A 14,775-nucleotide genomic window follows, 5' to 3' on the forward strand; every position below is an offset into this window, starting at 1 on the left:
ACACACACACAAATTAAAAGAAAACCAGAGTCTTTATTGGACCCTCACAGCCGTGGAGAGAGATAAGCTGGGGGTTTGAGTTCGGTGTGTACCTGGCCGTCGGAGGGAAAGGAGTACTCTGCAATGCGGCACCAGCCAAAGGTCGTCGGTTTGGTCCCTGTCGCACGTGTGGAACTCGTGACAGAGCTCACGTGGTGAATAGTCGGGGTGAAAACCAGCCAAGAACTCCTTGTAACAGGAACCGTGAACAACTGGTTCTTCAGCCACCGTGAACAACTGGTTCGTCAGCCACCATGAACAAAACTGGCCCCTCGCAACTGCTGCTCGTAACCACTCCTCGTAACCACACAATAACTCTCGTCCACATAACTACTCCTTTCACTACTCCACACAGCCCTCACACCCTTCTTCCTTCCTCAGATGCGCCCCTCTCTTAAATACCACGAGAGGGGAAAAAAGAATGCCTTTGTACAGGGAGGAGCTCCGTGAAGCACGCGCTAGTGTCCGCCTTGATTGCATAGGGTTCCACGGCATGCCTTTCCGGGGCGGGGCCTTGGCCCCTGCCGGGAAACCCCAGCCAGTCTTCCACGCGGGTTCATACTTGACGAGTAACAGTATCAATGTTGCACAGACCGTGGTGCAAGAATTACAACGTTTGTGGAAGGAACGTTGGTGGAAGTGGCAAGGAACGACTGCAAGACCCTGCCTTGGCAAGACAGAGTGCTTGTAGACAGCGGGTGGGTCGTGGATCGTGATGGGGAATGGAATGGTTGTTGGTTGTTCGTTGGAGGGTTTGTTGGATGTAAAGATTTGATAACCTGACTAAAAAGAAATCGCAACGCACGCCTTTGATTCTCCCACTAGACAAAAGGAAGGGGATCTGACTACACACATACTTAACGACATAACTGACTTTTGGGACATCTGTATGTTGAATGCAAATGGTTTCCAGATCCGTAACAAATATATATATATATATATATATATATATATATATATATATATATATATATATATATATACGTGTATATACAAGGTGTGTTCAAAAAGTATCCAACCTTAATTTTTCGTGTGTAAACAAATGAAGCTTGGGAGGTGTGGTTTGGTGCACATATGTAGGCGATCCTAATCCGGATGCGTGAATATTTTCCCTCCTGCAGAAGCTGTCAGTCGCCGACAGACCGCCGATGAGTGAGGAAGTGTAAGTGAGCGCCGTCGGATTTTCGTTTTTGACAAAATGACGGATCACTGTGGTCTCATCGCCAGTGATCACTGTGTTGAAGAAGTTGGGATCGCTGTTCACAGTCTCCAGCATGTCCTGTGCGATCTCCAAACGGAGTTGCTTCTGCTCGATCATTAGCAGCTTTGGCACGAACTTCGCTGAGATTCTCCTTAAGCCCAAATCCTCAGTCACAATGGAATGAACGGATCCAATGCTGACGCCCGCATCGTCTGCAAGTTCTATGATCGTGATTCGACGATCCTGAATCAGCAGGGTCCTCACTTGGTCAATGACGATCTCATGTCGGGATGTTGAGGGCCTACCAGAACGTGCTTCACTTTCCACTGATGTATGACCATCTTTGAAGCGGTTGTACCACTCTTTTATCTGTGTGGTGCCCATTGCTTCGTTCCCGAAGCCCTGTTGAATCTTGCGGATCGTTTCCACTTGGGAATCGCCAAGCTTTACACAAAATTTGAGGCGGTAGCGTTGTTCAAGTTTTTCCGTCATTTTGTCAAAAACGAAAATCCAACGGCGCTCACTTACACTTCCTCACTCATCGGAGGTCTGACGGCAACTGACAGCTTCTGCAGGAGGGAAAATATTCACGCATACGGATTAGGATCGCCTACATACGTGCACCAAACCACGTCTCCCGAGCTTCATTTGTTTACGAATGAAAAATTAAGGTTGGATACTTTTTGAACACACCTCATATATGTATATACAGTATACACATATATACATTTATATATATATATATATATATATACATATATATATATATATATATATATATATATATATATATATATATATATATATATATATATATATATATATATATATATATATATACTGTTGTGGGCCGGGGGTCGGTGGCGAGAACGACCGCGAGGTGGGGAAGTTTACGCCGTCTCCCACCGGTCTCCCCGGAATTATAGGTCGTCGCTACGGATAACTCCGAAGCCGGCGGGTCGATTAATCAACCGTGAAATGCCAATATGTCGACTGCGTGGTGTAGGGTTAATTGTCAAGATCCCAATATACCGAATTAACTACGCGATTTTGACTACCGGGGAAACCACACCCTCAGCACGTCTTTCTCGAACCTGGTCACGCTACCGACTGCGGTAGCGTTCCAACTACCAACTCCGGTTCGGTTGCAGCTGAGTAGAAACTGCCAAAACCGTGCTGGCTAGGATTAAGGGATTATCGGGGATGAAACCCCATCTGAATTCAGACCCGGACCATGCTGGACCAAATAAAGAAAGGACGGAAACGAGCTGTGAACATTTCTAATAATTTATTAACAGTAAAATCAAAAGACAGAAGAGGCGAGACTTATCGTAAATATGCAATGCAGTATTTACAATGATGAAATAAACACTTAAACAATCCTACTTATAGACGGGCCCACACGCAGTCACACACACAGAAAGAAAAGAAACCCCGGAGTTCATTATTGGACCCTCCAGCCGATGAGAGAGAGAGAGAGAGAGAGAGAGAGAGAGAGAGAGAGAGAGAGAGAGAGAGAGAGAGAGAGAGAGAGAGAGAGAGAGAGAGAGAGAGAGAGAGAGAGAGAGAGAGAGAGAGAGAGAGAGAGAGAGAGAGAGAGAGAGAGAGACACGAACTGGGGGTCAGAGTCCGGATGGGTACCTGGCCGTCGGAGAAAGGGGAAACTCCGTGCTACGGCACCTGCCAATGGTCGTCGGCCTGGTCCCAGTCGCACACGGGGACTCGCACTGTGGTGAATGGTCAGGGTCCACAGAACTCCTTTCCCCGTAACAGTCACCGTCATGAATGTGACCACTCCAGAACTCCAGTACTTCTTCTCAGAGAGTGCTCGTGGATCTTTATCCACCTCCCTCTTGAAACACACACAGCTCTCGCACTGCTCTGCTCTCAGACACCACCAGCGCCAATGCCAACGACAACCCTCCGAGCCTCGGAGATATAAATCTCCCCCCACACGGGGAGGGGCCTTGACGAGAATCATCTCGCTGTCCATCCCTCATTGGCCCATGGCCGCACCCCATTGGGGCGAAGCCATGGCCCCTGTTCGGAGACCCCACATTCTCCATGTGGCTACGCTCGCGAATAGTAACAGTATCCAATGTTGCGTTGGTGCAAGAGTTAAAACGTTTGTGGAAGGAGCGTTGATGGGAGCGGCAAGGAACGGCTGCAAGGCCCTGCCCTGGCAAGCCAGAGTGCTTGTAGACAGCGGGTGGGTAGTAGATCGTGATGGGGGATGGATCATGCAGATGTGATGGTTTATTCAATGGCTCATTGGATATAATAACCTAACTAAAGATGTCACAACACACGTTTTTGATTCTCCCATTCGACAAAAGGAAGGGACCTGTCTCACACATGTACTTACCGGTATAACTAACTTTGGGACCTGAATGTTGAGTGCGCATGGTTTCCAGATTTGTAACAATACATATATATATATACATATATACCTATATATATATATAAATATATATATACCTATATATATATAAATATACATATATATATATATATATATGTATATAAATATACATCTATAACTATATATATAAATATACATATATATTTATATAAATATATATACATATATATAGATATATATATATAAATGTATATATATATATATAAATATATATATATATATATATATATATATATATATATATATATATATATATATATATATATATATATATATATATATATATATATATATATATATATATATATATATATATATATATATATATATATATATATATATATATATATATATATATATATATATATATATATATATATGAATATATACCTATATATATATATATATATATATATATATATATATATATATATATATATATATATATATATATATATATATATATATATATATATATATATATATATATATATATATATATATATATATATATATATATATATATATATATATATATATATATATATATATATATATATATATATATATATATATATATATATATATATATATATATATATATATATATATATATATATATATATATATATATATATATATATATATATATATATATATATATATATATATATATATATATATATATATATATATATATATATATATATATATATATATATATATATATATATATATATATATATATATATATATATATATATATATATATATATATATATATATCTATACATATATATATATATATATATATATATATATATATATATATATATATATATATATATATATATATATATATATATATATATATATATACATATACCTTTATATATATACATATACCTTTATATATATACATATACCTTTATATATATACATATACATATATATATATATATATATATATATATATATATATATATATATATATATATATATATATATGACCGTTTTTAAAGCCATTTTTCCCTGCTGTGCAGGGGTTGGGCTTTTTCTTGAGGCAATGTTTTTATGGCCGGATGCCCTTCCTGACGCCAACCCTGGTCGCCTCTTACAACACACAGGGATATGGTACACCTATTCTTACCGGGGCATACACCGGGACCAGTATACTGGTACTCATTTCGCTGACCTCGGAAGGATGACAGGCTGAGTCAACCCCCTGGTGTATTAATTCAGTGGCCCAATGGGGCTTGAACTCAGGACCTTGGGATCCCAAGCCACCACCCTAACCACTAAGCCAACACCAGGCTAGATATATATATATATATATATATATATATATATATATATATATATATATATATATATATATATATATATATATATATATATATATATATATATATATTCGGGTGTAGTGGCATGCACCTGTAATCCGGCTACCCGGAGGCTTGGGTTTGAGGATCGCTTGAGGATGGGATCTCTGCACTGGGCCACGCTATGAGAGGGTGTAGGGCAGCCAGAATCATGGCGAAACCCAATCCTTATCCCTGTGTCGTAAGAGGCGACCAGGGTTGCGTCAGGAAGGGCATCCGGCGTAAAACCTATGCCAAATCAGTATGCAGATCATAACGGATGATCCGCTGTGGCGACCCTTAACGGGAGCAGCCGAAAGACGAACAACCACAACAACATATATATATATATATATATATATATATATATATATATATATATATATATATATATATATATATATATATATATATATATATATATATACACACAATAAATGAATTTATTGTTAATCTATCTATAATTTCAGCAATAAAGGAATAAATGAGTTAAAATAAATGAATGTTTTTGCTAATCTCTGTTTTAATGCAGCCCTCTTTTACAAGTCTCTGATTGGTTTCACCGGAAGGGACTATAAGTTTGCTCTCCATCTGTCCGTCCCTCCATCTGTCTGTTCGAACCTGTGGTTTTTCAGACCCCTGCCCCCCCCCATACCCTATAACATATTAAACTGAAGCTTGCTGCATGGCATTACTATGATAAGTTACAGAACACGTTGAAGTTTCAGGATATTTCTTCAGTTTTTCACGGAGTTATGCCCCTTTTGGACTTAGAAAATATCACATCGGTTGGGGACATGTATGGCAAAGCAATTCTTGCCCTTGTTGCTTCTACGTCGTTCTTTCAAAATTTCTTCTTTCCTGCAAAGAAAATATTTTCCTCTCGTTCGTCCATCCATCAATTTAACTTCTCCGGCTAAACCGCTGCGCTTATCTGGCTGAAATTTGGCAGTAATGTTCCGCTCCTGACTGGTAACAGGGGTTGCAAAGTTCGTTCCGATCACACGACTTTAAGTAGGTCAAAATGGCAGACTTAGTAAATTCCTTCCAGACCCACCAGTCAGAATACTCCCCAATTTGGGTTACAACATTAGGCCAGGGCCCAGAAAAGCTACAGGTCCAGTGGTCCTTCTGTTTTTTACTTACAATGATCTTTTCTAATGTTTTACTTCCTTGATGGTGTTCATTTTTGGCATGAATGGTGTACCTCCATTTCTGTCTTTCACTTTCCTTCTAATTATTTTATGTTTTTGCCTTTTATCACGATCTATGTGTTTGTTCTACTCACTCGATCTGTACGCCTCAAATTAGGCACTCATCAGCGTGAACCTTCACTCGCACATTGCACTTCATTTTGTCATGGTTTCTGCAATATGTTTTAAGGTTAAATCAATCCTGCGATTATATGCTTATTCTGACATGTTTGGAAGAACGAAAAAAAGGATTATGTAACAAATTCCATCTCTCTTTCTGGCACAGAGAAAGACAGCTTGATTAGAAAATGGACACATTACGCTTCATGCAGAATGGGCGCAGGTTTGGTGAGTCACGCTTGATGGATACAAAATGGCTTCCAATTGCAAGTTGTCGCTACTCCTAGTACATAGGGACTCTACATGTAATGGTATGTCATGCGACAATCAACTCCAGAATAAAAGAAAAAATACTGTCTGTTTACATATTTATTTGTATGCAGCCTCTGGCTGCTTGCCTGCATCATATTTTTAGGGGTGCAGCTGTGCCGCTGATGCAATGCCCCCTGTTACCAGTAAGCTGGTACTCATTTTGCTGACCTCAGAAGGATGATAGGCTGAGTCAACCCAACTGGTGTTAATTCAATGGCATGACAGGGGCTTGAATTCAAGACCCTAAGATCTTAAACGAGCCACCTTAATCGTTAAGGCAACAGCAGGCCTCATCTTTGCTTTCTTTGTTATGTATCAGCACAACGTCTCATGACATGAGATTTATAGGAGAATGATTAAAAATTGAAACCTGATAGTGAGGCCAATGTTGGAACCATCAGAAATATACTTGTATTGATTCCTTTCACGTTTCGGGGTTGTAACATAATGAACTGGAACGGAATTAAATGGGAAGGTAGCCATTATCATAGTTCCTATTTTGAAGCCTCATAAAGACTACAGATAAAAGCCTGGTGTTGGCGTAGTGGTTAGGGTAGCGGCTTGGGATCCAAAAGGTCCTGAGTTCAAGCTCCGTTGGCCGCTTGAATTGATACACACCAGGAGGTTGACTCAGCCTGTCATCCTTCCGAGGTCGGCGAAGTGAGTACCAGTGTACTGGGCCTGGTGTATGCCCCGGTTAAAATAGGTGTACCATATCCCTGTGTCGTAAGAGGCAACCAGGGTTACGTCAGGAAGGGCATCCGGCATAAAACCTGTGCCAAATCATTATGCGGATCATAACGGATGATCCGCTGTGGCGACCCCTAACGGGAGCAGCCGAAAGAAGAAGAAGAAGAAGATAAAGACTACAGATGTTGATTAACAGTGGAGTTGTGCAAACCATAAATAAAATATAAAACACTCATTCGGATTTGACACCTCCACCAAAAAAGGTGGACAGAGGTTATGTAATCACTCCTGTTAGCCTGTTCACAAACAGACAATCTCAAAAAGTAATGGACGGATTTGTCAAAAATTTGGTGGACAGGTTGGGTGTGTGACAAGGACGAATTGATTAGATTTTGTTGAAGATCTGGATCCAGATTCGACTCCTAGCATTTTAAAAGCGATTCTTCACCATTGGGCTGAACTACTATATAGCACGATATCTCAAAAAGTTGTGGATGGATTATGACAAAAATTAGTGAATGAGTTGGGTAAGTGCCAAAAACAAGACGATTCGATTTTGGAGAACATATGGATCCAGGTCCTGCCCATCAGTGAGATACAAAATGTAAACTGTTCAACCTGACGGAGGTGTGCGCTCCACCGAGTGCTGTTCTCATTGTTACTGTAACTCTTAGAAATGGATTTTGAGGAAGCAGCAGTTGAAAATGAAGTGTTAAATTTAACCAGAACAAAGTGCTGGTTGGAAGCATCCAATGAACAAGTTGTGTGTATTTATACAGTAGCAAAAACCACCATTGTCAGAAACTTTTGTGAAAATAAAACAAATAAACATTTTACTTGGATTATGCCTCAACATTGATACAGGATGTGGATATTTTTTTGTCGAAAATACTGCAAAAGCTAAAGGGAAATGAGAGTGACCTGCTTCTCTAAAATGCTTGCACAAAACTCTACATGAATGTGAGGTGATACAAACACATTTTTAAAAAGACTGTTTTTGAAAAGCAAGATATAGAATTTCCATACTTAAAATATGCAAAACTTACTTTAGGGTCATGCACATATAACATGACAAATTGAGAAATTTCTTAATACCTCTATAAGGACTCAGAAAACATAGATGTTGCCCGGCTTGCCTATCCTATCTCTGCTTCCTATTTCCATGTAAAAGGTTCAGCCTCTTGAACCCTTTGGCCTCACCCTTAACCATGACTATTCCTGGACTGATCATATCACAAAGCTGGCCTTCAAAGCCAGCCACATACATCGTTCCCAAACATTCTTTGAAAAAATCAGAACTACTCAACCAACAATGGTAAACTCTTTGACAGTGCTTTCCCAGATGAGCAAATTCCCCACCATCACATTCTCCTCCATTCCCCATTACCCCCTGCCCTTGTGCATGTACTTTATAATTTCCCCCTTTAGCAGTGACTCATGTTATACAAAGCTTTAAAGAAAGCAAGATGCCTGAACTGCTTCATCACTTCAAAATCTTAGGTCTACATCTCATCCTTCCCACAACCAATGAAGAGAATAAATACAGTACTTCAATTTTGCTTGAGTGATTATTGCAAGATCTGTCAAAAAATGTTTTGAAACAAGTTCCTATCTGAGCACTTGGCTCATTATAAAATCTCCAGCTAAAATTCCATATACTCTATTGATTTTCATTGTCTCCTCACATCCTTGTAATTCAGGTAAAAGGCCTCAATGGAGTACTGCGCCTCCCTATGGGTTAGTGCCCCAGCATCAATTCTGTCTCTCCTGGATTCTGTGGAATCGAAAGCTTTCAAATTTATTGGAGTTTCCTGCCATGAGGCTGAGGCCAAGTTCTGTTTCTCTCACATTTCAGGCAGATCGATGGTCTCTCTGTTTTCTGCCCTCCATTCTCCAACATTGCTCTCTCTCTCTGCCTTCTCCATCCTCTGACACTCCCTGTCTACTCTAAGATGCATTCATTTTCCTCTTCTGCATTGTAAAACTGCCTCTCTCTCTCTCTCTGTCTCTCTCTCTCTCTCTCTCTCTCTCTCTCTCTCTCTCTCTCTCTCTCTCTCTCTCTCTCTCTCTCTCTCTCTCTCTCTCTCTCTCTCTCTCTCACTCTCTCTCTCTCTCTCTCTCTCTCTCTCTCTCTCTCTCTCTCTCTCTCTCTCTCTCTCTCTCTCTCTCTCTCTCTCTCTCTCTCTCTCTCTCTCTCTCTCTCTCTCTCTCTCTCTCTCTCTCTCTCTCTCTCTCTCTCTCTCTCTCTCTCTCTCTCTCTCTCTCTCTCTCTCTCTCTCTCTCTCTCTCTCTCTCTCTCTCTCTCTCTCTCTCTCTCTCTCTCTCTCTCTCTCTCTCTCTCTCTCCCTCTCTCTCTCTCTCTCTCTCTCTCTCTCTCTCTCTCTCTCTCTCTCTCTCTCTCTCTCTCTCTCTCTCTCTCTCTCTCTCTCTCTTCCTCTCTCTCTCTCTCTCTCTCTCTCTTCCTCTCTCTCTCTCTCTCTTCCTCTCTTCCTCTCTCTCTCTCTCTCTCTCTCTCTCTCTCTCTCTCTCTCTCTCTCTCTCTCTCTCTCTCTCTCTCTCTCTCGAGCAGCATGTGGCTGCTGGTTGCATCATTGGTTGGGATGTGGCTCTGTCGCTGATGCAGTGTCCCCCTTATCAGTACACTGGTACTCATTTTGCCGACCTCAGAAGGATGACAGGCTGAGTCAACCTCCTAGTGTATATAAATTCAGCGGTCAACGGGGCTTGAACTCAGGACCCTAGGATCCCAAGCCGCCACCCTAACCACTAAGCCAACAGCAGGCTTAACCGCCTTCCTGAGGCTATTCAATCCTACTCTTTTCTCTAGGGCTTTAAACAGGTGAACAACTATCTCATCATAATCATGCCCCATCACGACCCACGTTATATCACACCTCTGTTAACTTGACTTAACTTAAACCTCTTTGTTGTAGATTTCTGTGTTTTCTTTCCTGCATTCTTTCCTCTTTTCACATCCATTCATTCCCTTGTTTGTTGTGTCCATCCGTGTTCCCACTGCCCCACTGTGAGTTCCTTGCCTTTTTACCTTCTGTCATCTCACTCTTCCAAAAGCCTTAATCTTAATTAAAAATTAATAATAAAATAAAAACAAGGGGAAAAAAAAAGAACCCCCCCCCCAATTGTTTCAGTAATTTTGCTGTATGGACTAAAAGGGCTAGCCAATATTGATTTACAACTAAAATGGCCATCAGTCTACCAGTTGGCAATCTGATCAGATTGCAAATTAAAGTTAGGTGCAAGTGTATGCCATCGTGTACTGTGCTTTTAGCATGTTTGAACAAAATTAGACCATACATGTCCGATAAATGGTTGGGACACATTTAAATAACAAAATGGCCACCAGTCAGCCATCTTGGATTTGGTCTCGAAAAAAAAAATGATGTGCATATGTAAGCAATCATTCATTATCTGTGTGCCAAGTTTGAACAACATCAGTTAATGCATGTCCGGGAGATGGTTGAGGACGTGTTCGATACCAGATTTTTACAACTAAAATGGCCGCCAGTCGACCATCTTGGATCTGATCTTGAAAACAAATGACACGCTTATGTAAGCCATCACTCCTCATCTGTGTGCCAAGTTTGAAAAACATCAGTAAATGCATGTCCGAGAAATGGTTGAGGACGTGTTCAACATCGGGTTATTGGTTCACGAAAAAATATTTTCACGAAATAAATAATTGGGTCACGAAAAAATATTTTCACAAAAAAAAAATAAGTGCACTATATTCGTTATTGTTGTGTGTCTGTCTGTCTGTCTGTCTGTCCCGAGCATAGCTCCGTGGGTTTTGATCCGATCCTGATAAAATTTTGGTGGCAGGTTAATATCATGATCTAGTTGTGTTTTCCTGAAAATGGGCATGGTGCGCCCATTATGGGCGGAGCCATGCCCAAAAACGTGGTTTTAGGGGGTAGCCGATTTCAATTTGCATCTTCTCCTCGGGGGTTTGTCGAATCTGACAAGAGTTTCGGTATTTGGTTAGCCCAATGGCACCCGCATAGCCCCACTGAGCTCGGTTTTTCATTTTCGTCCCAAGGTCAAGTTCACAAGGTCACGAACTTAGAAAATTGCGAATTTTGACACAAAAAAATTCTTCTCCGAGGGGTTTGTCGAATCTGGCAGGGTTTCAGTATTTGGTTAGCCCAATGGCACCTGCATAGCCCCACAGAACTCGATTTTTCATTTTCGTCCCAAGGTCAAGGCCACAAGGTCACAAACTTAGAAAATTGCGAATTGTGGTTTTAGGGGGTAGCCAATTTCAATTTGCATCTTCTCCTCGAGGGTTTGTCGAATCTGGCAGGGGTTTTGGAATTTGGTTAGCCCAGTGGCACCTGCATAGCCCCACAGAGCTCGATTTTTTTTCATTTTCGTCCCAAGGTCAAGGTCACAAGGTCACGAACTTCGAAAATTTCGTATTTTGACATAAAAAAATCCATCTCCTCCTCGGGGGTTTGTCGAATCTGGCAGGGGTTTTGGTATTTGGTTAGCCCAATGGCACCTGCATAGCCCCACGGAGCTCGATTTTTTTCATTTTCCTACCAAGGTCAAGGTCACAAGGTCACGAACTTCGAAAATTTCGTATTTTGACATAAAAATCATACGACCGCCCAAACCTTGAGAGCTTGGATGACAATATTTTTATGCATAATTTTGAAGTCATTCCCCACCTAAAGTCTTGAAACCATTTTGCTCTATCTCGGACACCTTGCCCGTGGCGCCCACTTCAAGTTTGTTTTTATGCTGATTTCATCAAAGTATGGATAATCTGAGGAGTGTGAAATGCCATTATATTGTTCCTGGAATGTTCCAGAGGAAGTTTTGCACCAAAGGTCATAATCCTTGACCTTTGACCTTTAAAGTTCACAAAGGTCAAATTTTCAAAGTTGTGGGAATCTAACCGGGTTTTAGACCTTCTTCGACGAACTAACTCCAATAAGCTATAGCACGTATCCTGTTTCCTTATTTTAATGTCCACAACATTGTTTTGGGACCTTTAAAGGTTATGCAAAGGTAAAATTTTTTAAGTTGTTGAACGAAACCGGGTTTTCGACATTTTGCAGCTAATAACCTGTCACTCGTACCACATCATGTTTATCATTTTTATAACTTGATCAAAAATTATCACATTGTCTCATCCTTGACTTCTGAAACAATCTACATCGTCAAATACCACTCGTGAACCATCGTCGTCTTCAGAATTGTTTACAAATAAAATGTCTGCCAGTTGGCCATCATTGATCGCATCGCAAAACAAAATGATGTGCATATGTATACCATCAATCCATCATGTGTTGTCTTTTGCCAAGTATGAATAAAATCGGTCCATCCATGTCTGAGATATGGTTTCAGAGACACACACACACACACACACACACACACACACACACACACACACACACACACACACACACACACACACACACACACACACGAAAATCGAGAGCAAATCCATAAGCCCCCATTTCGGATTAAGTCCAGCAGGTGCTAATAATAAGATCACTGCTGTCCTTGTCACCAATATTATTCTTGTACCAAGGTCCAAGAAGAGTTTTAGACACCAGCAAAACATATTTGTATTTTTACAGTGATTTAAGGCTCATGGAGGAGCGAGCTTGTACTTTTATATCACATTTAGGACAAAGATATGAGCAGACAATCAGTGTACATTTACATTAACTGCAAGGACATTATAAGCAAATGCACAAACACAAATGGTATATTTGATTTGAACCAGGGTTTTTTTTTTTTTTGTATACCTTGGTCGAGGCTCGTATGAGAGCGAACACACAACTCACAGCAAGGAGGCATGAGACAAGAGGGGCGGGAGTGGAAGGGACAAAACAGTGGGGAACAGACACATTAGGTGAACTGTGGAAGGGAGAGGGATGGGGATGGGACGGGGAACATGGCGAAGAGAAGATGGACATTTCAGGGACTTTCAGGAAGGAAAGCAGGAGAAATGAAGGAATTGGGCTTGGGTGGATTATCGGGGGTAGAAAAGATCGAGGATTTGGATGGGGGAAGATAAGAGGTGGTGGTGAACAGCTGTTTTGAAAGCCTGGAGGGAAGAATGGGAAAGAATAGAGTGAGGAAGTTTATTCCAAAGGGGAAAAAAGAGGAATGAAAGAGTGAAGATGAGCAGTGATTCGTGATTTTGGTAGTTTTACCAGAAGGGGGTTGTTGGCGGACCTTGAGCGCCCTGTGGAAATGTGGTGGGGACAAATCGCAGAGAGAGCAGGGGGGCAAGGCTGGAGAGGAGTCGGTAGAAGACAGAAAGACCACCGACCAACCTGCGGTGATTGAGTGAGAGGCCCAAAGACTCAGCTTCATTGCGGGAGATGCCGATGATCTTAAATGCCCTGGTTTCGACAGCGTGAAGCCGAGAAAGGTGGGAGGCAGGAGCACCAGCCCAGAGGGGAGAGCAGTACTCCATCAGGCTACAGACAAAAGCTTTGTAAGTGGTCAGGAGCTCAAGAGGGCCGAGGAAGGACTTAGCACGACGGAGGATTCCCAGTCGGCGACTGGCTTTTGAGGCGAGGTTGGAAATGTGACTTTCCCAGGAAAGGTCATGGCAGATAGTGAGACCTAGAAGCTTGAAAGAAAATACTTCTTCCAGAGGATTGTTGAGAAAGTGGATGGGGGGGGGGTTGTAAATGGTCCTTTCGAAGAGACATAGTGAGAGTGTAAGATTTGTCTGGATTGAAAGACATGTTCCACGTGTTGGACCAGTTTGTGATTTTATCCAGATCTGCAGTGAGTGAAGAAGCTGCTGCTTGCCGGTCTGAGGGATGACAGATGGTACGGCAGAGGGTTCCTGACACCATGAGCCTCAGGTTTAAATGGGAACACTGACAGGCTAGCCCGACATCTTGAATGAGGGGCACCAGAGCAGAGATCTCAAAGAAAATAACAGATCAACAATTATGGAACCTTTAAGGATTTTCTTCAATCTCCTCTTCCCTGAGCTTGATCTGGCCTCATGTCTGTCATTGCCTAATTAATCGACGTGATTATACCGACTATTAACTCAACCCAAAGCTAAATAATTAGAGTACTTAAAGACAAGTTCCAAAGTATCCCCAACCCAATTCCCATAAAACTATGTGGGGTTCTGTCAAACCCCTATTACAATCAGCTAAGACCAAAAAATGAGGGACAACTTACAATCATGCAGAATAAGTCCAAACTCGTTTTATAAAGGTGATCAAGTTTACGCACACACATACCTTTTTCAAGGGTGTGGATTCCATGTAAGCAGACACTTCACTGTAAACTGTAGCCTCAGCCAATGCTGCATCACCTGTCACCGGCAGCACAGGGTAAGATTGCATGTCTGACTCTCTCATACCTTCAGCAAGAGAGCGTGAAGCTCAACATAAAAACAGGTCGAACCTCAACGCCAAACAATTTACAATG

The 14,775-nt window shown here is 41.1% G+C and overlaps 1 protein-coding gene across 9 annotated transcripts in view; it reads right to left on the minus strand.

Moving 5' to 3' along the window:
* The window catches only part of LOC147018701 (arf-GAP with Rho-GAP domain, ANK repeat and PH domain-containing protein 1-like), a 171,062-nt gene that overhangs the window by 107,017 nt on the left and 49,270 nt on the right, over window positions 1-14,775 (minus strand). For all 9 annotated transcript variants that reach the window (XM_085898650.1, XM_085898648.1, XM_085898644.1 and 6 more), the window contains one exon: window positions 14,586-14,659. In XM_085898650.1, the coding sequence (XP_085754776.1) occupies window positions 14,586-14,659 (74 nt within the window). The remainder of the gene's footprint in view (window positions 1-14,585; window positions 14,660-14,775) is intronic.

This window comes from Eptatretus burgeri, chromosome 10 (genome assembly GCF_056783735.1).
Source record: "Eptatretus burgeri isolate ZD-2024b chromosome 10, Ebu_testis_v1, whole genome shotgun sequence".
NCBI classification, from domain to species: domain Eukaryota; kingdom Metazoa; phylum Chordata; class Myxini; order Myxiniformes; family Myxinidae; genus Eptatretus; species Eptatretus burgeri.